The following is a 26,812-nucleotide window of genomic DNA, read 5'->3' on the forward strand; positions in this document are numbered from 1 at the left end:
AAAAGTGGAATAAACATCATTCTGAATTGAGATCTGTTTGTTTGAAAACAAAATTAATTATCCTATGATTCTTAATATTTAAATTTCTTTTGTGGTTCTCTTTTTTTAGAAAATAGATTTTCTTAAAAATTCTGAGTATTTGGCTTATCTTCATTAATTTGCATTTAGATTATGACTTTGGTCTTTTGTGCAGCTAGAATATAAAGAAATGCTGATAAAGACATAATTAGGTAGCACTTTCCTTTAAGGGTTTATAACTGCTTAGTACTAAGATATGTGAGAGGAAAGGAAAAGTAGTTGATAGTGTTGTGCAGTTTCTCTGATACACTTTTCTTCCATAATGCATCCATTGCATGCCCTGAAGTTCAAACCAGGAATCTCTTTTACTGGCATGCAAGAGTTTTATGGGATAATTAACCTTCATCCTCTCTGGACTGTAAAACAGAGAACAGAGGTCTGTGAGATTGTGAATATATACATACAGAATGCATAGAGAATGTATTTTTAAGCAAGATAGGATTTAGCAGATTGCTGGGTTTCCCCTTCCTCTATTTCGTTTGCTTTTCCATTATGTTAACACTTAGATTAGAACTGAGCTAGATGGTCACCCCTCAAGTGCAGTTTGTAAGAATAAGCAAAGGAGGGGGGAAATGACTGTTGTGTTCATTTATGTGCACCTGTGGAGTCCCCTCTGCAGTGTAAATAGGTTTGACACATACAGTAAAAGTGTATCTGTATATGTATGGCAAAGAGTGTAGCTCTGAATAGTTAAAATAGTATACATTTTATAACATATGTTACTAATATACACTACAGGAACTCTGCTGTGAAGCATGTGGTTTTACAAGAGATGTAAAGGGGAAAAAGAGGAGACAAAATAGAAGTGTGAGACGAGAAGAGGATCACACACTGTCCTCTGTCTCTGGGGAATCATCTGCAAACCGGGCAATCATGAGTTTCTCATATTGTTGATAGTCTTTCAATTCAGGCAATTGGGAAATATGATAGAAATAATAAATTGCTACTTTAGAATATCTTCTGATTCTCCTTGCCCCAAAGAGTCTAACATCAGTTTTAATTTTTGCTCATAAAAATCATAGGCTTTCATGAAAAACTTTGAATGTCTAGTCAAAGCAGAATACAGAAAAAAAAGTTATTTTATCTCCTCAAAACAACACAGCTCATTCAAACACTATAGCTGTACCTTTTGGCTTTTAGACGCTTTCAGAACTGTTAAAGATTTTTTTGTGTTATTATCTTATGGGATGCAGCTGTTAGTCACCCATTTTACAGGTGAAAGTTGTAGGTTTACATATGGCTTCAAGCTGAGTTCTGAAGAAAATACAGAAATAAATATCTCTGTTACTTACTGTGATTATCACACGTAGGAAGTGAGGCAGTTTCTGCACACCTTTCTGCACATCAAACGAAAACTGGTGGCAAACTCAAAATTAATAATTCACATTTGGATTTAATAGTCACTAGTCTTTACCTAGAGATAACAAACAGCTTTGGCTGTTGGTTGCAGTAGCTCACATTAACATTTTTTTGCCTGCTAGCATTTTTTTGCTTTGTTTTATTAATTAGTTCCTATCTGAACTAGGACAGACACTAACGGTGTTACCCTGCTTTCCTTATTTTTTTTTAAGGTCCTGAAGAATTTGTGATAACTGAATTTTATTTTTTTTTTCTATTTTAAGCTTGGGCATGTTTAAATGTGACACAAGTAGGATTTATCAGCTTTTAAGAGAAGAATAGAAGATTACTATAACTCCTCTGACCTAGACAGTTTTCCAAAGCTCACTGGATCTTTTCTTGGCTGGTGGTTTTGAGCACTTTATGTGCTAGTGGGTAAAAGTTTTCTGCTTTTTAGCCTTCTTGGAAAGGATGTGTATTAAACTTAACGTTTTACATGGTAATACACAAATTCTGGCTGATTGGCTAATGTTTTTTAAATGTGCCATGCCTTTTTTTAGTTATCTTTTTTAATCTGTGTGATCTTTTAGACAGAAGTTTCTGTAGTGCATTGCCTCTAGACTGAATTCATGCGGGAAATCCTTGGCTGTACTAGGTGCCTGTGCATGGTAGCCCATTTTGCTGTTTAATATTGCAGCAGGAGAGCATACCTGTACTCTTCCTGCAGATGACTCTAATGGGATATTTTATAGTTGGATATATTGCCTGCCATCTTTAGACAGCACTCTTGTTCCTGGAGCCATGTATAAACATCTCTTATCCTGAATAATCTGCTGCTGTCACAAAGTTAGTGGTTTCCTGGTGGAGCATATGTTGCCCATATGGGCTGCTCTACATGCTGCTTCCCCTCCAGTCATTCCTATCAACTGTGTGGTGGATCTGAGAGTTTTAAGTTCCAACTCTGGATGACCTACATATGGCTGAAAAGTAGCCTTTATTTCTTTGGCCACTATATTTATTTTGGTTCAACTGTTGGAAGTGTTTAGAATAAGTTGTGTTTAGAAGTAAATGTATCACACTCGGCTTTGCGCGAAACATTAGCATGGTGAGCTTTGGCTTAGTGGTGTTTGTTTTCCCAGACCAAGGAGGTTTGCTTTGTGCTCTTGGCAGCTGACAGAAGGGCTGGAAGAGCTGCCGGTGTGCCAGGTGCCTCTGCGAGGAGCAAAGGATGGTCTCACACCAGCACTCCCCTCCTGCACTCCGTGTGCGCACGAGCCCCGTGCCGCACGGCGAGCTGGGGAGGCACTGGAGCGTATGAGCAAAGGAATGGCCTGGCTGGCACCTGTCCCAGAGCCCGGGGGCTGGCAGGGAGTCTGTCACCAGTGCTGGCCGGAGGAAGGGACAGCCAGGGCACAGGCTGAAATGGGAGCTCAGCTGGATGCTGAATCCACCCAGAGCACCAAAAGGATAGGAAACAAGGAAAATGAACTGATGGAAAGAAGGATACGTGTTGAAAACCATCAGTTGGGATTGATGCAAAGACAGTGATAGCAGTGGGGAATAACAAAGAGGTTTCTTCAGTAATAACAAAACATAAATTAAATTAATAACTGCCTAAGCAGTTGGTATTACGAGACTCTGAGATAATTCACCAGCATAATAAAATCAATGACATGCTGGAGTTCTGTAGCCAAGTATTTCTTGGGCAAAACAAACTAGTAAAACACAGCACCAAAGGGCCATCTGCTAACAGGAGACACTATATTAAAGCCTTTCATATTACCATTAGCACATGTGCATGCATGTAAAATGGGGTTCTGCAAATCTCTAAAAAGGAAAAAGAAAGAGTAATACTATTTGTATCTAGTGTAAAAGCTATTGTAATACAATCATTCAAAAATATTTTGCAATTCCCCATGTTGATACATATATTCCTGATTGTGAGGGATATTTTTAAGTAAGAGAATTAAGTCCTTTTTCTGAAAGGTAGAAATCATCAGTGTAAAGGATTCTTGAGAAAAGATTTAGCACTAGGCCCTGCTGTTATTATAATGTTCAGTAATATGCTAACTTTTGGTCTGTGTTAGGAATGTAAGGGAAAAAAGCCCATTTCTGAGAGCCCACTCTGCATATCTTTGTGAGAAAAAAACCTGAAAATGGGAAAGTACGACACTGATCAGGAAATCATATTTTTTATGTGCTGGGCCACTCTGACTGAACTGATGGAAATTGTATAAGGTTCTTCCCAGCTCCCTCTGAAGTGGCAAGGCGATTATGCACTATGTGTATCATACTGCATTGTCTTGCTTCTTTCAGTTTCATTATTTTTGTCATACTGATAGGAATTTATGATTAATCTCAAAGCAAATTAGTAATCATACAAGCCTTTTATTTTGGCTGTGGTTGCACTGTAACTTGCCAGCCTTTGTACTGTTAACAAAGAAATAAACTTGAGATTTTTGACACTTGGTTGGTGGAGTCTGAATTTTCACCAGTACCTAACTGTGGTCTCTTCCTGCTGCATCCTGGAGCTGGATGATCATTATTCTGTTCACCCTATTGCAGTGAAGAAAGAGCCTATCACTTTTTGTTCTCTGTGTGTTGCTTATACATCTTGCCTTGGAAATTATGCAGCTTCTCATCTGTAAGTTGTCTTCTAGAAGAAGGATGCTTTTGGAAATAAGCTCTTTCTGCTACAACAGATCTATTAAAACTGATTTCTCCATCTCAGGAAATGTCTCTTCAGTGACTAAGGGGTCTGAATTTTTCCCAGAAGATGTGGTGTTTTGATCAGTATCCTAAATTGCTAGAGGAAGTCTCTCTTCACTAAGCACTTTTTAGGATCTTTCATAGTAATACTACCCTGCTGTAGGAATAAAATGAGGGGTAGAAGCTGGAATAGAGACTAGTCCTTCTAAGCGCTGTGTTAATAAGATGGGAGAAGATGGAAAATCCTAAATTTTGGGTTCAATGAAACTTTCTTGTGCAAAGGTGAATAAAACTGAGAATTATTTGTGCTGATGATAACACTAAGGCTTAAAAATTATGCAGCTATTTTTTTGTTTCCCCCCTCACTATGTTTCAAAGCTTTTTCTGTCTAAACAAATTGAAACAGCAGATGCCCCAACTCTGGCAATAAATTAAAAATAATTAATTGAATCTTGTCTGTGTCCTCATGTGAAACAGGGAGAAGTGACCCATATTTATATCATTCATATTTGTTACTTGTAGGATGCACTGTGTGTTCTGTAGCTACATCTGATTTTAGCTCTCAGTTTTGTCTTCTTTTGAAGCACGGCTGATTGTTTCATCTCTTTCACCTGTATGTACATCTTGTACGGTTTCTGTACGTTTCTTCCTGCCTTTTCCTTCACCATATCTCTGCCCTAAATGCTTCTGTGCCATCTTAGAAGGAAGGTATAAACTGAGATTTTCCAAAAAAGCCTGGGAAAAATTAGAGAACTTACAATTTTATTACAATTGCTGGTATATGTTGGATTTTGGGGCTTTTTGAAAGTTTATATTGACTCAATATTTGCACTCCAAAGTCTAACAGTTTAATTTGTTTTAACTGTAAGATTGGGGACGTTTTTCTCCAACATTTTTTGTTTGGTTTTTCTTTTGGGGAGGCAGGGGTGGAAGAAATGGTGTAGGAAAAACTGTTTCCTTAAGCATTTCCCAATTTTAATTAATAAAATATGATCAGCTGATTTGTCACAATTTTTCAGTGTCTAAGGAATAAGGGGATTGTGAAGGGGACCACTTTATGTTAGTTTGTAAAACAGGCAATTCTGTGTTGGTTTGCAATAAGTGTACAGTAAAGGCTATGAAAGCACCAAGCTGCCAAATACCATTATTCCAGTGCATTTGACAAACTAGGACAGCAGAAAGGCAGTGTCTTGGGACTCATCTGTGATGGTAAATATTGGGTCAGTTTGATTATCTCAGGAGACCTTTAAATATCACAGAACAGGTAGAGTTGGAAGGGAGCCCTGGAGACAACCTAGTCCAGCCTCCCTGCTCAAGCAGGATCCTCTACAGCACATTCACTGAGAATTGTGTCCAGACAGCTTTTGAGTATCTCCAGAGAAGGAGAATCCACAACCTTTCTGGGAAATGCAGTCTAATATTATTCACAAGACAGGCAATGTTTCATTTCTTTTGATAACTTTGAAGTAATTTATGGGTTTTTTTTTAACTTTTCTTATACCAGTTCATCAACATGGTACTTAAAAATGAAGGATTTCTAAATTATCCTTGATAATGATACCCCTGTTAGTGCTCTAGGCAGCTTGATTTATATGAAATTAGTTCTGTTCTGATTCTGGGTTTACACTAAATTACTTCCAGGCATTCCTGCCAACCTTAAATTCTCTATGATTATGTTGGAACAACGGATGGTTACATGATTAGATTCAACTGATATTTCAAATTTCAAGTTCCAGGACTGCAGACATGACTGATTGTGCATGTGATTGCAGATTAGGTAATTAGTTTGTTAAAATCTGTTTGGAATTCATGCTTTATATAGGTTTAGAAAAGACAATTTGACTACTTTAAAATAAAGGCATTTTTTTTCCCAGTTGTTAATAACATCTGCTGCTGTTTTAAATCTGAACTCTAAACCAAGTTTCTAAGATTCAGAATTTGTCACCTGGGTTGATTTCTTGTTCCCTATGGACTGTTAGGATGTAGGGAGTTTGTTAACTTCTTGTTCTGCTTTTTTCAACACTAATATGTATCCTTTGGAGTCAGTGTGCTTGACCAAATTTATTAACCATCATCCTTTCCTATCATTAATTAGAATACTAATTATCGTATTTCCCCCCTGAATTTCCTGCCAAGAAATCTGTGAAGCAGTCTTGCATAATAGATTTAATTGAAGTGTTTTGGTTAATAAGACAGATCAGAACATACTTGGTTCAACTTCTTGGTTCAGTTCTTTTCCACGACTGCTTATTTTTTTAAACTTTCTCTTGAGATTCAGCATCATCTGTGCAAATGAGATCACCCTGTAGCAGCAAAGAGTGAAGTTTGGGTTTCCATCAGTTATTTAGCTACCTGGTTTTACAGCAACAAGTGGTATACAATGAGCATTCTTAACCTCATCCTCACTGAGGTAATAGGATTTTGGGACTGTCAACCCTCTGTCTCAACAAGTGCTCTGTCTGTAGAAGTAGAGTTGTGTCTATTGATTGGATTTTCCCTGACCTAATTAAACTATCTGCTACTTTCATACAAATTTGTTCAGCTTTTAATCAGACAGTTTAATTGTCTACAATCAGCAGCTGAATTTGTCACTGGGGCAGTGGGGTACCTCAGGATGGAAGATACCTTCTAGAAAGTTACCTGACATGTACGGAGGACAAATGTGCATGCATCTGTGTATATGCTGTATACAAAGATTAATGTCATATGAGAAAAATATTTTGTGATGATTTTTGTGACATCGGGCTGTCTGACACTAATGTGTACAGAAATATTGGAGGCAAGTTAAGGTGGGAACTTCAGTTCTGGTTTCTTTTGAGTTCTTGGTTTTTGCGAATTGAATGGGTAATTTAAACACGACTTGAGTTTACAGTTCATTATCTTTTAACTAATAAATGCATATTTTGTTGTCACTCCATTTTAAACCTCGGAACAAGAATTCATGTTCTTGAGAAAATTTTATGAACTTCCAGCAAATGTCTGTTACTACAGGAGAGATGGGCTAGCAGTGGTATTAATATATTGACTGTACTTGTCAATGCAGTCAAACCTCTGGACAGTCAAACCTCTTGATACAGACACTTCTTTAATTTTAACATGGGAGACCAGAAGGCTTTCAGATAGATCTGTGAATCTAAACAAAACTGCAGAGACAGCACAAAATAAGTCTAGGATGCTGATTTAACAACAATGATTTACTGCAAATGAGGTCAAGATTTAGAGCTTCTATGGGATACTGCATGCGTCTTATCTAACAGGACCAAATTTTAGGCAGTAAAAATTACAGATCATTACCAGCTTCTTTACTTATTTGTAGGAGTAGCAAATATTTACTGAAATGAGACAAAGCTAAATTGGATATGTTATTTTATGAAAAGAGCTAAATCCTGGAATCTCGACAGCTTAGAATTTAGCTAGTGGGCATCAGGTTTTTCATCCAAAGTGAGAGTGTTTAAAATAGGTGTAATTCAGCTTTACTGGAGAGCGTTTTGGCTAAAAATCATAAAAATACTCAATCACTTGATCTAGTGCAATATGGTTTTTTATTTCTTTCCTTTCCAGTGAAAAATATCAGATGCTGAGGAGAAAAACAGAAAAGGAGGGGAAAATTGCACAAAAGCTCTTAACAAAACCATCACACCAAACTAAAACCCTGTGTATGCACTTCCAAATAATCATGCCCCTTTGTCTAGCTTCTCTCTCCAAGCCAAAGTTAAGCAATCCCCTGAACTTTGAGATTTATTTTCCTCATGGGTATCCAGATTGTTGCTTTTGGGGTTGATGTTGGTGTGGAAGTGGTAGTTATTGATAAACAGCTTTCACGTGGTAAGTGGCTGTAGTATCTTGCTGATGCTTTTGCTTTTTGCCTTCCTTTCTGCTAGTTTGTTATGAATTGGGTGTTTTGTGCTCACATGCATTACTGAGCTCAGAGGGCCTTTCAGAGGCAAGTATTGCTTCCTCTGCCACTTGTTTTCTCTATGGCAAGGCAACGGAAGCCAGTGCTGTCTGCTGATCACCTTCTGGACACACTGCTGTTGTGCTGATGAGGCTTAAGTAGCTGAGATACTGTTTTAAAACACAAAAATGCACCATTTCGTATGAGAGCTATTTCTGCTCTCCATATCACTGCAGTCTTACTACTCACCTATCTTTGTTCTTCTGTTGAAATTAGCATCCATTGTGCTGGCACAGACCTAGCTGGACTTGTGTGAGGAAACACTTTCTTCTTTCTCTCTTTCATGGATAAATTCTGCCAGTGTTCAAATATTTGGGATATACTCTTCTGTTAGTTGTGGATGCTGGAAAGGCTTGTTCACAATGGACAGATGGATATTTGGCCTTTGAAGTCAGGGAGAAACTCAATAGGAGTGCAGTGGAACAGAGTAAAGACAAATGCCACGAGGCAGAACTCTGATAGGGACTGGAAGGAGTGGGAAGGATCTTTTTATGGTGGAAAGTCATTTCAAGGGAACTAGAAGATCCTCATCAGTACTCTTTTAATATCTTCTTCAGCACAGCTGAAAGATCCAATTGCTTCATAAGAAGCTTGCCTGCTTTCCTGTTGTACTCAGCCTCTGAGTTAAAACTCACTTGGATGGTACCATTCAAGAACTCATAGTCCTCCTTCCAACATTTTCTTGCAGAACAAGTGGAGAAGGCAATAAGGAATTGCATATTGATGAACCAGGAAAAAAAATCAGTATACAGAGTCTTGGCAGACATTTCTTACCATAGTTGACATACGCTAACTGTGCAGCAGATGTATGACTGAAAGTAATTTGTGGTTGTGAACATACTCAGTTTCTCTGGTCAGGATGATAAATTTCAGTTGTGTATACACAGTATCAGCTAAACCATGTTCTGTTGTCAATGAAAGAGTCCATATGAAGATTTTTGAGGAAACTGATGCTCAAAAATACTGGAAGAAAACATATCTACCTGTTTATCTGGCCCACAGAAGCAGAATATGAAACTTAATTTCTTCAAAAATAAGTAAAAATTTAACACTTAATCGTGTCTCGTGATAGAGACATATTATGTGAGGTTGTGTCTTTAGACCCATCTTAACCATTAGGGAGTCTTTCCTTCAGTTCTTTTGCAGCTTGCATGTGATTAATTATGAATAAAAATAAGGAATCCATAACATTATTAAAATAAATAGGAGTAATCTTGAGTCACTGAAACCTGGCAAATACACATTTATCAATCTAGGTAACTCACACTTCAGAATAACTGGGCTAAGCAATCAACTCTTCTAAAACATCATCCCTTGACCTTGTCCCCCAAGCAGAACAGCTCCTTCAAGAAATAGTAAGTCCTCCTCAACTGCTTCCCATACATATGGTAAAGACTATAATTTGTCAGTTGGAACATTATTTCTAAAATATTCACAAAGTATTGCTGGTTTTTTCCCTTTTGAGAAAAAAAAAACAAACCAGTGCTATAAAGTTGAATTGGATTAGTAACTCTTAGAAACACAGTTAAGTCATCTATAGAGCCATTGTCTTGCTGTGCTGCAGAGCAGGCAATAACTGGTGTTTTCAGATATGCTTTGATATTTGCTCCCTGGTGAATTTGATCTGACTCTAGCAGATATAGGAGATTCATCACGTTTTGTGGATTTTTTTCTTCTCTGGGTTATTCTGGAGGAATAACTAGCTGTATTTAAATACCTTGCATATACTTTTTGCTTTTAGTCTTAAGTTTGGATTTCAGCATAATTAACTCTGAATTTGAGCTATTTCTAAGGCACAGTTCTGGAGGGTGACTGCAGTCTGTAAACTAAAAACTTTGTTCTGGCACATATAATTTCAGTGCACTGTGACTCTAATTTCAAAAATCTCATTGAACTACTTTGCACAGAGAAGCACAGTATCAGAATTAATTTTCTGGTACAGGCAGGAAAGATGAGATTGCAGAATCAATGTATGCACTTTCAAGGACCTTCGCACAGGATCTTCTGTCTGTGATGCCTTGAACGTGACTTCCACATTTTCTGCTATTAGCAACATGGTCTGGAGATGAGGGAACCTTTAAAGAATGCAGAGATGTTTGCAAGGAAAGCCACCCAGAGAAATGTGCAATATCTCTCTCAGACAACTAAGTACTTAAGGGTGATGCTATTATTTTTTCGATTCGGTAAGTGTTCCTGTTTTTACCAGTGCAGAAGACACATCTAGCTATTGCCTTATGTATCTTCCTCTTTTCTGACAGATATATTCCAGTATTAATCCTTTTTTTATTAGTAACTTTGCTATTGATATGTACAGAAAAGCAGTTTCCTGGTAGCTTTTGAAGAGGTGGGTCAGTGGAATAGAAGAAATGGAGATTCTTCTGAGAGATGGACAGCAAAAGGCTAAGATGCAGAAGCTGTGAATTGCAACAAAGCAAACACCATCCGGATATCAGGAAATTCTGTACTGATGGTGAATGTGGTTTAGCACTGGAAGAAGTTGCTCAAGAGATTTTGCAGAATTTGTATTACTGCAGGTGGGTAGGCCTGGGCTGGCCAAGGCCCTGAGCACTGTATTAGTGGCATTACAGCAACTTTGATTGCTGACTATGCTTTGAATAGGAGTTTGGACTGCATGTTCTCTACATATCCCAGCCATCCTACATTTTTCTTTGATTTTTGTGCATGAGAAGTACACAAATGATGTGTACTTGCATAGTATGCTTGATTCTTCCAAGAAATTTTGGATTGATTTATTTGGACATGTGTGTACCAGCTGTATGGTGTATTCACACATGGACATGAAAACAGACATATCTCAAAAGCATGGGACACACTGAGCTTTGGTGACATTGCCCAAAAATAAGAAGCTGTTAGGAAAATTGTAGAAAGAACTATGCTTAGGGAGGGTTGGGGAAGCTTACTTTGTGACATGATTTAGAGCTCTGAGCTGACTGTGGCAATGTCACATGCCAGTGTGCTGGAACATACGGGCTCTTGGCACAGCTGGAGTTGTAAACATGCTGCTAGTACTGTAAATGGTGTTGGAAATAATCCTGTACTGTGAGAGCTACTCATCTCATGGTGGCAGAGTTGACTTTTGGTAATGTCAGACTACCGTCCCTAGTTAATGCCTGGCTGTTTCCTTGTGTATTAATCCATTAAATGCACTGGGTAAAATTTAACTTAATTACTATATATTTTCATTGAAATATACAGTATTTGCTTCATGTGAAGTAATTGTAACCATATGGGAAACTACATGAGTTTTGGGCATTCTTTTAGAAAATATTCTGAAAGAATAAAGAGTGAAAGCTATGCCTCTGGAAGAGCTGAGATAGGTCATGAATTGGTTTATTTGTGATCTTTAATAAGCCCTTGAATGCTTAAATTTTTGCTGAATAGCTTACTGTTTTGGAGGCAAAAACAGTGTTTAGTTTAGCCAGCAGTTTTAGCTGTTGATAGTAAACTATGCAGTTTTGGTATGTCTATGCTTGCTTGTTCTCATAATCTCTCTGCTCTTTTAACCAGAGAGAAAACAGTCAATATTATTATTTCATTCTTCCCCCTCCTGCTCCCCTTCATCAAGGGCAAAAGCACTCCTTGTGAGGGTGGGAAAATAGGAAGATTTGTAGAAGACTAGGACAATAAAATGTGTATGGAATCCTCTTTTTGCTCTTTGTGATTGAATGTTTGGACTTTAGGAATAAAGAGGGATGATGACTGTATGATATGTACTTTCTTACTTATCTTCCTATATGACTTGGACACCTAATTTTTATATGTTAGGATAGTAGCAACTTGAGGGAGTGGAAGAACTCTTGGAACCTTAACTTGTGAAATGTTAATCAAAATAATTGTCAGTGTAAAAGAAAAGGTAAATTGAGAAAAGTTCACTGGTTTTTCTATACTTCATAATTTGGGAATTGATTTCAAGAGGACAAAATGAAAGTGTTCCCAGTAGATTTTTAATGTGCATTCAGTGATAAATAATAGGAAACCTCATCTCTGCTCACTTATCTGCAGCCTATCTTACTCTCAGGTCCACTCGCTGGTTGCTGTTGTACTCAGGGTTTTTTCTTGCAGCTCTTTGCTTCCACTTTTCTTCTTTATTGTACACCTTTATTAAAGTCTGGCACAGGACATTGCCTCTTGGTGCTTGTGTCACACTGAGCTTTGTCCTTCAATTGCAGCTGGCCAGTCCCAATCTCAGAAACCCTAGTGAATCTGATACTTGAGACTTGGGCTGTTCACTCATGGCTAACCAATTTTATTTGTGTATGTCTCTTTTCCTGTCTATTTCTTAACATTATAACATAAATTGTTCTAGTGTAAGTAGAAGCTAAGCACAATATCTGATTGAGAAGTTATATTATCTTGTGTTAGGATGTCAGTAATACAGGGATTTCATGAAATGTAAAAACTGTTTGACAGACTCCATCCTCTCATTCATATCCTCAGACCAAGTTTTAAAACCAGTTGTTCCTTTGAAGTTGTTTACTGTGTACATAAAATCCAAACAGTTTATTATACAAGTAGTTACCAAACTTTATTTATGGTATTCATTTTCTAGACTCTGTTCCCTTGAATTCTGTTTTCTAAATAAAAGTTTGTTGAATTCTAATAATGTTTCTCACAATTAGATTCCCTGTAACTGTGTGGTATGTTTCCTTGTCTATTTTTTTAGTTAGCTCTTAATCAGAATTGTAAGACTTTTACAATGTTGTTTTAATCTTGATCTGACAATTTTTTTTACACTGAGTTTAACAAATGCATGTGTCCCAAAATACTATGTCAATCCAGTTCCCTTTCAAACCTTAATGAACAATCTGTGACAAGTTAATTAAGGATATTTATAACAAATCCAGATTTAGTGATATACTTATCTGAAAAAAGTTACTAGATGCTGTGTTGTCCTCTGAACATAGAAATGTTCTTGTTTGGGTTAAAATTTGGAGGTGGTAAAAATAGAATTTATCTATTCCTGTGTCCTGCAATTCCAGAAAGAACCTTGGCACTGGTTTAAGTGACTTAATCTCTAGCAAACATTTGAAGAGAGGAAAGGAGCATGATCACTTTTTGCCTGGTTTCCTGGGTTGAGCTGGGGGTCAGCAAAATATTGTTACTATGCCATGATTTCCACTTTCAGGTTACTTTATCAAATCAAAGGACCATTTTTGCTTCTATTGGAATGCTAGTGACAAACTACTAAACTTGGCTCAAACTTGGCTTCCTCATTTAGACCTTTGGCCATCTGTCCCTGCTCCGCCCAGGCTGCATCGGATGCTGCTGCCTTTTCCTTCTGATCTCTTATGTTTTATCAAACCCGATTCCACAGTGTGCCCTGGAAATTACTGCAGTCTAAATCAATGGTATAAAACTGTCAAGTTTTCTGCTCCTCTTCTCTTTCCAGTCTATGTTGGAACCCAGGGCACAGGGAATATTTCTCTGCCTGCCCAAGGGGTCCTGACCCCCAGGAAAGCACTGCTTTTAACCTTCGCCCATGGAAAAAGCTTCCAAGATTTTGGGATGGATTGGAGTCTACAAGTGTGTGAAATAAATAATAGAGAATAGTATAGTTTGTCACAGGGTGAGAAATTTATGTTTTGGGGTTTTTTAGTATAGAGGTAGATAGGAGGCAAGATGGATGTCCTTGGGCATTGTCCGAGCTGCTGCTGCTTCTTCACCTACTCCATTTTCTGCAGTGTTGGTGGCACAGGGTGATTGGCTGGGGAAAGCCACGGTGCAGAGTTACGTGGACAGACAAGGGATAAGTTATTGGTAGAAAGGTAGAAATAAAGCATGTTTTAAGAGTTAATTGGGTAAAGCAGCTTTAAAGGACCTTGAAACTGTACATCTTGTGACCAGTTTTGATGTACTTTCCTGCACACTAAGTCTGGTATAGAGGGCATGCTGAAACTTTTGATAAGATAAAAATAAACAGCAACCTGACGACCGAAAAACTCCCATGCATCTCTCAATCCTGGCACAGAACTGTTAAAAAGAGGTTTTCCCCTATCAGGGGAGCCGTGGAGCCCCCCAGAAGTGTACTATACTTTTATTTCTTAGCAGGGAAGCATGGACTCTTGATTGAAGAAAGGAATAGTGGGGTTTCACTGACATGGGCTGTTTTGGCAGAAACCTGTGAACCTTACCATGAGTATAAAAAGGAGTGTCTATAAAAAATTGATCATAGGTAAATCTTCAGATATACATGTTTTTGTAATGGAAGAACTTTTGTTTGAAGTAACTTCTTGCCTAATGTGATTATTTGGATTGATTTATTGGAGAATGTCTTGAAGCCTTTGTTCTCCATTACTTGACCTATGGAGGCTGTTAAAAAAGAGGAGAGAAATAATACATGTGCTGTATGCTGTGCAGAGTAAGAGTGAAGATTTTACAGGTAACGTTACCAATGGATTTTCTTTGTTATTTTGTAAATTTAAAAAAACCCCAAAACTTTCCTGTAGAATGAGTTTTAGTAACAACCTTTATTTACTGTTGAATTGAATATGCATGTATAAACAAATCTGTAGTATTATACTGTACAACCTCATTGTTTGTTGTGATTAATTTGGTTTATTCATTGAAGAGGGAGCAAGTTATCAATACATCAGGCATGGTACAGAGTCACGTTTCAGCTGGCAGACACTCAGCTTTTGTTTTCAGTATTCTCTCCTGATCAGTATTCAGAGCGTGGAGGAGAATGTGATGCAAGGGAATTGGTTTGCTGTTTTACTGACTGACTCAGCCATTTAGCTCTGCTCCCTCAAGGCATCAAAGACTACAATAAAAGAAATACATTTTGCCAGTAACTTCCTATGGAAATAAGTTCAGCTTAATAACTTTTTTAATTAGTACTAACATTATTGCAGAGTGGAAAACTCCTTAATTAACCTTGTCTTCTTCTTTTTTTTTTTTTTTTGTTTCCTGTAAGAATGTATTACTGATACTGAAATCTTATGTTAATCTAACCTCTGATTTATAATTGGAGATGAGTTTTTTTTTTCTTTTAATTAAAATTTCAATTGGATGGTGGTTTATTCCAGTACTGTTTCTTGTGGGAAGCAGAATTTTCTATTATTCTATTCCTCCTTATTTTAGAGTAGGATATGTGATAAGGTTAAGGCCAGACTTCTTCAGACTTTTATGCTCTATTTTCACAGAATTAAATTTATCTCAGTGCTGTATTGTGCATTGCAATGTGTCTGATGGTTCCTGATGCTTGCATTGAAGGGCTGATGAGAAGTGAGGTACTGGGATACAACTCTAAAGGACATAAAATCTTTAGTTAGATACTGTATTGAACACTTAATTTTAAAAATCTAATATAAGAATATTAGGAACCTAAACCCCAACATTTCTCCATTAATTGATTTAGAAAAATGCATCTGTGTAAAACTGGTGATATGACTGAATTATAGCTTAACTGTCTACCTTCTTTTCATGGCAAAGAAAGGAGCAAATATTTGCAGTAGTGAATAATGTCTTTGGAAGATAGCGATACTGGGCTTAGGTAGAAATTGAGAAAATAGCTCAAGCATAAGCAGCTTGTGTTGAATGTAGGAAAATTTGGATCACAGAGATTATGTAGGGAGAAGCAAAAATTATCCCTGGAAGGAGGCCTGAGCTGAAGGTTATTTCCATTTCTAGTCCTGATTGAGAATTGCAGTGTCTCTCCATCAGCAGTGAGAGAAGGAAGGAAAGGAATCGAACATGGACAACACTGTGAATGCCTGAGGAGGGCTACAGGACCCAAGCTGACACCTGGGCACCATGGGAGAGATACCAGAATGACACCAGTCCCTTTTTCCAAGTTAAACCTGAGATGAGGGAAGAAGCAAAGAGACCTGTGGATGGTCTGCTAGGTAAACCTGTTGAATGAGATCCACTTATGCATGTGAGCTGTGATGAATACAAAGATAAAATCTTTAGGATTCTCTCTGTGAGGAAAGAAGAAACGTAAAGAGAAAATTTATGAAACCTGAAAGACTGCAAAATTTTGAAAACCATAGAGAAATGGGGAAGACAAAGATACAACATGGTTTGTATTTGAAAGCAAATGATTGGAAGTCTTGATGAAAGCTATTCTGATAACATCAGGGAATAGCTTATGCAATTTATGCAGTGTGGATGTGGAGATCTACATAGAGATGTCATGAATTATGTTGTTTCTGCTTCTATTTAAGTAATGTATGTTCAAATGTTAAAAGTACATTTTTATTCATGGGGGTGAGGGTTGGTTGTTAAGGGTGTTGTTCTACCTTTCTGCTAGAGCATACCTGACAGGAGCAGGAGGAGAGGGAACATGGGAAGCAGCATGTTAGAAGCTCTGTGATCACTTAAGCTGGAGGCAGAAGTAAGGAAGGAGGGGAGAGATGTGAAGATCTGGGGCTATTGCTAGGAAAGGGATGATTTTGAGGGTGATAAATAGAAATGAAGGGGTCATCAGGGAGCAGTAGGGGCAGATTTACCCCTAAGGGGACCAAGCTGGGATGCAAATGGGGGCCAGAGTCATGATCATGTCTGAAGACACTGGTCAAGGTCAGCCTCTATCCAGTGGTCCTCTGGGAAGGCCGTGGTGATGAGGCAGGTTGAAGACCAAGCCAGGGAAATGTGTCAGTGGGTGATGTTCAGGCTGAGGATCAGGGAGGCGGGAGATGAGGTGCTGATGCATGCCTCGTAGCCCCCACAGGGGCCAGAGAAAAGCAACTCCCAAGGTAAGAGACTCAGGACCTGTCTGCTGCCCTTCACCACAACTCTGCAGGGAAGGGGCTGATCTCTAACTCAGATAGCACATTATACAGCAGAGAGAATAAACACAGTTATTTTATTCAGAAATGTTAAAATACTGCTACTGTCCATTATTCAAGTGCTCTCTTGTGTGAGCACATATGTGCTGAAGACCAAATTAAAGCTCATCAGTTATGAAAATTGTAGTGGCCTACACAGAAAATTGTGCATATCAGGTTGCAGAAAGACTTGGTGAGAACCAAGGAACATTTTCAGAAGGGAAGACAGAAATAACACTAGGAATGAAATTTGTAGGTTATAATTAGTAGGTGGTGTGATAGCAAATACTGTGAGTTCATTTCAAATGGTTAAGAAGCGGGAGCTATTTAATTAAGTAGAAAAGGGAAATTAATCCAGAATCTTGATTATGAAAGAAAAAAGGCAGCAAGTGGCTTCGTCCCTCCAAGAAAACCCTACAGGAACAAGGATGAGATGGGAAAAATGTGCTGATAAACAGAAATAAATTTGAAAATTTTGGGTGATATGAATATATACCATGCAGAGGAAATCACTTATCATAACAAAAGGCAACACTAGAAAAAGGGTTAAAAGGCATCAAAAGAGGAGAAGGTTCTGAATCACTATCACTATCACGAAAAGCCTGACAATAAAATCTGTTAGCTACTGTTATAAGTTTCTATTTAACCATTGAGGATCCCTTTGCTTGAAATCTCTGAAACAGAAGGTTTTTGTAATATTCAGGGTGGAAGGGTGTTTGAGTATTTCTCCTTCTGAGGGAATTTTAATACGGTGTCTTCTTGAGGCTCTTAATTGCATAAAGATCACCCAGCAAAATATAGCTTTGGATAGCATTATTGTACCAGTCTCTTGTGTGAAGTCTGACAGATTTGAGTGTGAAAACTGTACATTTAGATTTATGTACTGTGTTTTCCTTCTACACTTAAATGTTATAGCATACAGTTCTGAGACAAGCTCATTTTTCTAGAGAGGTGAGTAAATTTGCAGGAATTAATGAATTTGCCCATTATTAAATCTGCTGTGGAAAAAAGATATTTACAGATGTTTGAGTGCTACTTTAAATTTTTCATAGATTAAAATAACACTTTGCTGAAAGGGAACAATTTAGTCACGTATGGTATATGTACATATAACCACAATGAAATGGTCTGTGGAATGCTCCATCTTGTGTTTCAGATACATGGTTCAGTAGGACTAAATACATAATTTGGATAGTATGTCTATGCATTTTGGTACAGAAAGGATGTCTAGTGTACCTAGACATGAGAGAAACCATTTGATCGTAATGCTCGAGGGTTGTATGTTACCTCTGCATCCCTTTTGGAAAGCTTTGGTTTTTTTCAGCTTGATAATTCGAAACTAATCTTAGCTTGAGAATTCAAAACTAAGTGGAGTACTGCTTAAAGCTTCAATCAGATGTCAATAAAATATCTGTATTGCTCTCCTCAGTAGTTTCAGCCACGTAAATTAAGCCTTGAGAACTTTCTGCAAACTGACCGGAGGGACTTTGATGGTCTAGTCTGACTTCCTAATTGTGTGCATGTAAATAAATTCTGTTGTTCGCTTTTTCAAATCCTTTCCCTCTGCTAGAATATTTGGTTCAAGGAGATGTTCCTTTATACTTAAGTCTTCGAATGGTGGAGGGTCTCCTACATATCTTGATGAGCAAGCCTAGTGGTGTATTAAGAATTTCCATTTGTGTATATTAGATTGACTGCCAGTGTTGAATAATCCTGTAGCAATCATGGCTCTTTGATTTAAAAAGAACAAGATTTGTGAAAATTTGTGAAGATTTGTGGGAAAAATAAATGCCTTCTATTAGATTGGTCTTTATGACTGGGGGAGGTGGGGAAACAAAAGGGAGATATTAGTATATGAGATTAAAATCTGTGACAAAAGCAAAAAGTTTCAGAGTTACTTATGTTAGAGAATAGGTAGTTGTTTATGAAAGGTGTACATAGTATTGGCAGGGGACATGATAAAACTTTTACTTATTTATTGGACATTTTTCTGGTAGAATCTTATAATGCAACACCAAACTAAACTTTCATGGGTTCATGAGTACTGCAATCCTCTAGGTTAATGAAAAGTAGTTTCCAGAGAGTTTCCAGAGAAAATTCTGGGAGATAGGGCTGAGAAGTCAGAAAGGGAGAAGCACTTTCATGGGAAGTGCTCTCTTTGCAGTGAAGGAACTGCTAAGTGCAGGTTGGTTGCCATGTGCAGTTGCTTAGTTTCATCCCTGTAGCTTTCATGAGATTATCTGCTGTGCTGGTTCTAATTCATATTGTATGCTGAGAAATAAATGTATTCAGGGACTTGGATATGTCTGTCATGGAGGATGTTTATTGTGATGGTTGTGCAGATGTTTGTATTTATTGTTCAGATAGTCTCTAGATTTTATTTGCTACAAATGTATTCCTGAGGCTCCTAGAGAAGTAGGAGATGAGAATGTTTGAAGGATCATCTTGAACGTTTGAAGGCTGGGAAAGGATTTCGAAGTAGAAATTTTTCCCACTGCAGGTTTCCAAGGTAGAAGAGTATATTACAAATAGAAGTGTACAAGATGAGATGATACCTGGATATCTCCTTCAGAGCTGAAGTCCTCTTTCACGAGCAGGGGTGTCCTTGCCTGACAAAACAGAAGGTCATTTGGGTTAGCACAGTATTTACTTTTTCCATGTGGTATCTAATATCAAGGGTCTTTGAGCATCCTCGTGCCACCATACCATAGTTAAATTGGGTTGTGTATTGACGTGTGTAAAGTATACATGTCCATATGAGATTTACTTAACTGTTAATGACCTTACAGGCCAGACTTTACCTCTGTTTCTTTAATTTCTTCTGTTTGTTAATAGATCAGAAGACCAGTCCATCTAGCCAACCAGTGGTCTAGTGGCAGGTTTGCTTCCCGCAGTGCAGGTGTTGCGACTGAGTGATCTTGAAGGTCTCTTCCAGGCCCGACTTCTATGAAAGGCTCTGGTAGCTGAGGTTCCCACTATGGCCACATATCACTGTGCATTCCTACTAGGCATGATTTTCATGGTCACTGCATGAGTCATCATCAGTTTTGTTGGCTGGAAGCTTTGTTTGCGTAGCTTTCAGGCATGACTGTTCTCCTTGTAACTCTGACACTCTCAAGGAAATAAGGCTGCAGTGCCCCTGTGTACTCTGCATGGGACATGGCCTCAAGGAGTGGCGTCCCAAGGGACAGCAGAACATAGCCGCCCTAGCTGTAGAGTTTTGGCAGCCACTCCAGACTGAGATCGGTGAAGCACAGCACAGAGGAAGCAAATACAGTATTATAAATCTAGCTGATGATTGTCAGCTAAATTCTACAGCAAATCGCAGGTAGTAGGAGTAGGTACAAAGAAAATGATTGCAGCTGTACTGGCAACCTCATCTCAGTGGAGATAGCTTTTACTGGGGTGTGTTATTTACTGCCTTTAGGAAAAACACATAGCAGATTCTTTTCTAGCATGACAAAGTCTGTAAAAGTTTGATTTTTTTTTCAACAAGAAAGAAACCTATCATTGTTATGAGTGTGTTCTAAGCAGTTAAATTATCCTGTATTCATTTATATATTTTCACTCTTCTGCCAAAAAATTAGGAAAGTCTGATTTTTATTTCTTCTTTTCCCCCACAAAATACTTTTTCCTCTTCATTCTCAAAATACCTATTTTTCTTTTCCTCTCAGGTGCCAGTCTGACCTTGCTGGAATCTGTCTCCAGTTCTATATTTTGGTGGTCAGTGAGATAAACTTGAATGCCTTCATGTAAATCAGGCTTTGCTTTACTCACTGCCTGGGATTTTTGTGCCATCACCTCTACTCCCTGAAGAAAACCAACCCCCAAACCCTCTGATCCTTGTGAGATGTTTTACAATTCTGCCAAAGAATCTTGAATATGCTCCTCTGGACAATGACAGTATTTAAAATTTCAGACTTAATGATGCATAAAATATTTATAACTTAAACACCCTGTAAGTGGAATTGACTGACCATTATGGTAATGGTAATGTTTCCAGTTTTTAAACAAGCCAGTGAAAGATAAATGCGATGTTGTGCTTGTTAGATTATAAAGAATGATAAATGTGTTTGGTAAATGAATTGGCTGATTTTGGTAATCTGATATTTGATGCTACAAGACACTGAATTGTTGCACTAGGATTATGTTCTCAGTGTAGTGTGCATGGAGTGACAGCAAACAGAATCCTTATAGACACTGCTTTACTTGGAATAACTTCAACTTTAAGAAAATCAAAGAACAGCCGAGGTTGCTAAGTGACAGCAAAATATTTATCCTTTTTTTAGAAAATCAAACCGGTTTATGCAATGAGTAGTAGGGGACAGCATATATTGTGTGCCACCCACATGCTGTATAGGACCATTATTGCACATAATTAAGACTTGTATAATTCAGCACAGTAACCACAGCTATCACCTCTGTCTTAGTACTGATATTTTCTAATACTGTTTATTTAGTCTTCTTCCTCAGAAGAAAGTAATCCATTATAAATGAATACTCTCTATCTCTGCTGTGAAATACAAGTATTATCCTTTTGTAGGCAGATACTGGAAGAGGAGGCAAGATGGGAGGGAGAGGAAACAGAGCAAGAATCACTGTTTATAACTGGCTATTTGCTTTGCAGGCTTATTCTCATCACCAATGTGAGATGAAGCACACTAAGGGCAATGATGTGGCATAAGTTACGTTTTTCTGGAGAGAGAGGATAATGATGGGTTCAGCCTAAGGCTCCATGCCTTGTTCTTGGCTCTCACAGAGGAGCTGTGTGTAGCTTACCAGTCTGACCCTGTGGATAAAGCCCTCCCCACCACCTCGGAGGGTGGCGGGAAGCTCTAATTACAGCAGGGTAGTGAAGGCTGGGATGGCTTTTGAGTCTCACTCTGCAAGAGAATGAGAGTTTTTTCAGTTGTTGCTAGATGCAGTCCTGCTATTCGAATGCTAAGGCTGATTTGGGAAGAGGAGAGCTGTTGTGATGGGCTGACCATCAGTGTTGCCTTGCAGCTGCATCAGGACACCCTGCAGAGGAGACACAGGGAGGGAGCCACTGAGCTCAACATCCTTGAGCATGCTGCTGTGGCAATGGGATGAGTTAGTCCTTGACAGAATTTCATCTTATTTTTTAGGGTCTTTTTGGTTTTTCCCTTGACAAAGAGGTTTTCAGGACAAGAAACAAAGTTATGTTCAAAGATGTGTGAGAAGCTGACTGAAAAAAAGATTTATTTGTATATTCAGTTCTCTTAATTCACCAGACGAAAATTTATCTCCTGACTGAATTTGAAGAGAGGGACAGCTGTTTGAGGGAACCCTCATCAGGCTCTTTTTCCACTCTGATCTCAAAAAATTACAGCTTTGACCAAAGTTTTTCAAAACCAACTGCTGCCGTCAAATACATTATACAAAATGGCATCATTTTGAAATAAAAATGCTTCTTATTTCTTGGAAGCGTTAGGGGACTTAGGTTTGGTGCTACAGAGAGTACACATTGCAGCATTGAGGGTTCAGGAGGTGGCTCTTGGGCCGGCTCCTCCCTACCCCTGTGTTTTTGCAGTCTGTGTAAGAAATGTTTCATCTTGCTCTGTCTATAGTTGCAGTCATCACCTCCTGCTATTTCCCTAAATACCCATATGGTCTGAAAAGGGTGGTTGCAGGCTGCAGTGTGGGAGGGAGCAGAGCACAAACAGAGCTGTTGCTGGTGTTCAGGTCGGCGCTGGGGAAGCTCGCAGGGATGCCGCTGGGAGCGGGCTGCAGCCCGCGGTGTTCCTGGGAGCGCCGCGAGGTGGCAATGGCTCCGAGCGGCGCGCGGCTCGCTGCTCCGCGCCCACAGCGCGCATGCTGCCAGCCCGCCCGGGGCCGCGCTTGGGCACGCGTCGAACCTGTTCACTTCTGAAGTTTTCTCGGGGCAGTGGTCCCGGCAGTTACGGCTTTGCCAGCTGCTCTTGGCTGCATGTGATCAGGGCAGTAGTGAGTGCTCTGTGTGCGTAGGCAGTGAGAAGCAGATGAAGATGCTCTTAATGAAGCATCAAGCGCAGTGAAGCTACAGTTTGGGATTTTTTCCCCTTCTGTCTTTCAAAGAGAAATAAGCAGTATTACTCTTAAAAACCCATACATCATTTTTCCTTCGTTGGAGTTTATTATTACAAGCAAAACTCGTGACATTGGAATAACTCCCTAAACTTCGACAGCTATTTGAAATGTGACTTCTTATAAAAAAAGGAATTTAAACTCTGTGTAAAAACCATTTATTGAAATTGTTCAAAGGTATAAGTGGAGCTAAACCAGAAGTGCCTCTAGGTTTTCATACCCAACTTTTACTTTAGAAGGGAAAAAGGAAATCTTTAAATTAATGCTCAAATAGGAATATATCTGGATATATGACTTATTTGAAATGCTAAATGCAAGGTGAGAAAGTTTTTTAGTGGTTAAGTGCTTGAAGCTCTTTCATGCTTTTATATTACTCTGGTTAAATTGCTACTGCAACTTGAAAAAGTTATTCTTAATTTAATTAAATAGCTCTTTGAGAAGTTCACTCTGTCTTAAATATTTTTATTGTTTGATAGCTTACTAAGGTTAGCAAATGCAAAGTGAAAGAAAAAGTTACCTTTTTTGAAAGACACAGGTATGGAAGGGAAGAAAGGTTTGTATCTGTTGTGTGACTGCAATAAAGAAAAACAAATCTGAGAGCAGTTAATCTTGTTTTCCCTTAAATTTGTCTTTACTTATCTTCAGTCATTTTGCAGAATGCAATCAGATCTGATATTCTGAGTCACTGGAATTTAGTTACAGTATACATTCTCCCATGAAGCAGCAGTAGTTGATAATGAAGTATCACAGAGAGTTATGACAACAGATTCTATACCACTGAGAATGCGAAATCTGAAGAAGCAATACAAAACTGAAGCAGGTTAATGTAAAGCAACAGAATCAATGAGGCTTTGCTGTATACTTTTGGTGGTATTCTGAGTTCAGTTTGCATTTGGAGGTGCATATAGTAATGTATTTTTTAATTTTAAATTTCCTGTTTGTGGTTCTTCCTACTAAAATTAAAATGTGGAAACAGAGGCACTGACAGTGAAGATGAGAGTGGACTGAAAGCAAAGGTCTGATGTGTATGGATCTTGCACAGAGCAGAGGAAAGGGCTTGTGCCATTGAAAGGAAGTGCTGCTACAAAGGATTTGAGCTCCATTATGGGGAGGGAGTGGGCAGAGGGAATCTGCCTGGGATTACTGCCGTTAAATTTAGGCATTTCTCTTGGGATTCATCATTATACATGATGTCTTCTCTTTTTCCATGTTGACCAACTTAAAAGGTAGCTCAGACTTTGACAGGTTGAGCTGCTTGGCAGTATCCAAGAGCTAATGTCCTGTACAAACACCTGTTTCTCTGCTTTTGCTACTACAGCATTCCAATGCAATTAGTCTTTCTTTTTATCTCCACATTTCCAAGCTATTACTTTTACTGTTAGCTTTGTTTCATTTTTAAGTGCTTCAAATTGAAGAATGTTAATGAATTCATTAAAAATGACCAACTTTAAAAAAAGAGATGAGAGAGAATTCGCTGTACACTCAATATTCGGACAAGTAAAAGGCCCAGAAGAGCTGTATGCTGCAGTAGACTACTGTAAATTATTCTGTATCTTGACAGTTAACTGCATTTCTATACATGACAGTACTTAGGACATGTTAAATAGACTTCAGATCATCCTTAGTGTAGGTTGTAGCTTTTCATATTTTCCATTGGAAATACTGTTATTTTTCAGCTTTGCAGGAGAACTGTATTCTGTACATTCAGATTTTGCACGGAAATAAAAGTAGTTTAAGAAATACACAGTAATCCTAAAATGCCACTCAACCCTTAGAAATCCTTACTACCTAAAGTAGTGATTATGGAAGCCATATATGAAATATTTTAAAGGCATTTCAGTTTGCTGAACTATGATGGTTAGAAATGAGAAAGTCAGAATTAAATTTATATTTCATTGCCTTATTCATAATGTTTTTGTTTGGTGTGGGGGTAATAGAGAAGCAAATCACCTAAAGAATGAAGTCTGCAAGCATGAAAACACATTTTCATAATTGCCTTGGCAGGAAGCCTGCCTGCTCTCGTAGCAGAGCTGTGAATATTCCATGGGATGAAGGAGCTGCCCGCTCAGCAGAGGGGCACTGTCCGTGTGAGTGCTTGTCTCTTTTCTAAGCCTCCCAAAAGAACATGTGTATGCTGGAAAAAAACTCCTCAAACCATCCATAATGATTTGCATTTTCTGGTACCTCAACTTGTCCAAAGTATTTAGAAAATGAGAGAAGAATAAGAGGAATCAAATCAGTGGAATGAAGTTTGATTTCTGTTAGAAACAGCTGTCGAGTGTTGTGAAGGTTCTGTACAAGGAGTGGGTTTTTGGTAGGCAGGTGGATAGGTGCCATTTTGGGTGGATGTGCAGACACAATATGGATAATTCTCCCACTGATTTTTAATTAGCTGTGGTACAGGATGCGGTGTCAGTGTCAGGCTGCTGCTCTCAGGAGTTCATCCAGGAAATTTATCCAAGACACAGCAACCTCTGTTGAAGTTTGCTTGCCTCCACAGGAGACCTTTTTTTCCATTGAGTTCTCCTGGGGCTTGTTATGTATCATTAATTGTTCTGTTAAGATGAGGAACAGAATTATCATGTATTTTTAACTAGCTTGAATTTTTTTTTCAGAGGCATAGTTTTTTGGCTTTGTATCACTACTGCCTATATTTCATTCTTTTTTAGAGGACTTCTGATACCCAGTCAGTTGTTTCCTGTCAGGAGAAAACACCTTTCAGGTTTGCAATCAATTTGGAGAATTTTGCAGAAAATTGTTAGATTTTTCAAAGAAGCACATGAGTTTGCAAACATAGCAAACTTTGTGTGGGAATGAAAATCTTCCTGTGATATTAAGAAAATAAAAGTTGTCCACAATAGGCCCGTTATCAGGATAGTAGATTTTGCTGATTTGATAACAGTGTTGTAGCTTAAATGACTTTAAAGTCATAAGAAACCTGAAAGCCTAAGGCCACCATATTTACTGTAGATGCCAAAAAATTCTTCAATAAGAAATTATTGTGCCATTGGGGGCAGTCTTATTTGCTTCAGGTTAGCCATTACAAATATCACTTTCTTCCCTCTGAAAAAATATTTACATTTTCTGGCTATATGTTTATTCATTTGTTTGTTAGTTTTACTTAAGCAAAATACAGGAGGGATGAAAAACTTTTTTGTCACTTGTGTTTGAAATTTTTTTAGTGTTAAAGTTCAAGAATATGATGTGATATTCAAATTTCTCACAGATTTGATAAGGAGAAATATCCCACTAAATAATTCAAGAGTGGATTGAAACCTTGGAATCCTGTGTCTGGATCCCTAGAGAGTTTCTGAACTTTGCTTTTTCCCTTAAAAGTAAACTTTGATAAAAATTGATTGATTGCAAGGTTTAATTGTGTAATGTGTTCTTTTAGGAGTTTGTTTTTAAAATGTAATCAGCTTTGATATTAAGTTCACCAAGTGTTATTGGGTGTCAGTCTTGGAGCCATTGTCTGCTCTTCTCTAAGATCCAGTTGTTTCATGTCCTTCATAGTGTTGTAGCATCAGTGGCTAGAACTCCATTTTCTTCACAGTGCACGTGCTTGTTGAAACACTCCAGTGCTTGTTGAAGCACTCCAGTGCTTAGTTTACTCCAAAAAATGGAGGCATCTCAGTTGTTTATGTTCAGTAATTTGAAGGACGAAAAGAAAATTACTTACTTAAAGACAAGCTAAGAGTTAATTTTATTAACTCCTGCTGCCATGGAGAAGATCAACCATTATATGCAGCATATGCATATAAAATACTGCACAGAAGTATCCATGCAGACCTACCTCTGGCATCCCAAGGACACCAGAAGGAGCAGAAGTTTCCTTGCATGCTGCCTGCATGCATGTCTG

The 26,812-nt window shown here is 38.3% G+C and overlaps 1 protein-coding gene across 12 annotated transcripts in view; it reads left to right on the plus strand.

Moving 5' to 3' along the window:
* The window catches only part of CADPS2 (calcium dependent secretion activator 2), a 284,902-nt gene that overhangs the window by 29,637 nt on the left and 228,453 nt on the right, over window positions 1-26,812 (plus strand). Inside the window, exon 1 of one of the 12 annotated variants that reach the window (XM_068189861.1) lies at window positions 24,204-25,040. The exons of the other annotated variants lie outside the window; for them this stretch is intronic. Within the exon in view, the coding sequence (XP_068045962.1) occupies window positions 25,002-25,040 (39 nt within the window). The 5' untranslated portion in view covers window positions 24,204-25,001. Of the gene's footprint in view, window positions 1-24,203; window positions 25,041-26,812 lie in introns of those variants that run through there. 12 annotated transcript variants of the gene reach the window in all.

The sequence above is a fragment of the Anomalospiza imberbis genome, chromosome 5 (genome assembly GCF_031753505.1).
Source record: "Anomalospiza imberbis isolate Cuckoo-Finch-1a 21T00152 chromosome 5, ASM3175350v1, whole genome shotgun sequence".
Classification (NCBI taxonomy): Eukaryota; Metazoa; Chordata; class Aves; order Passeriformes; family Viduidae; genus Anomalospiza; species Anomalospiza imberbis.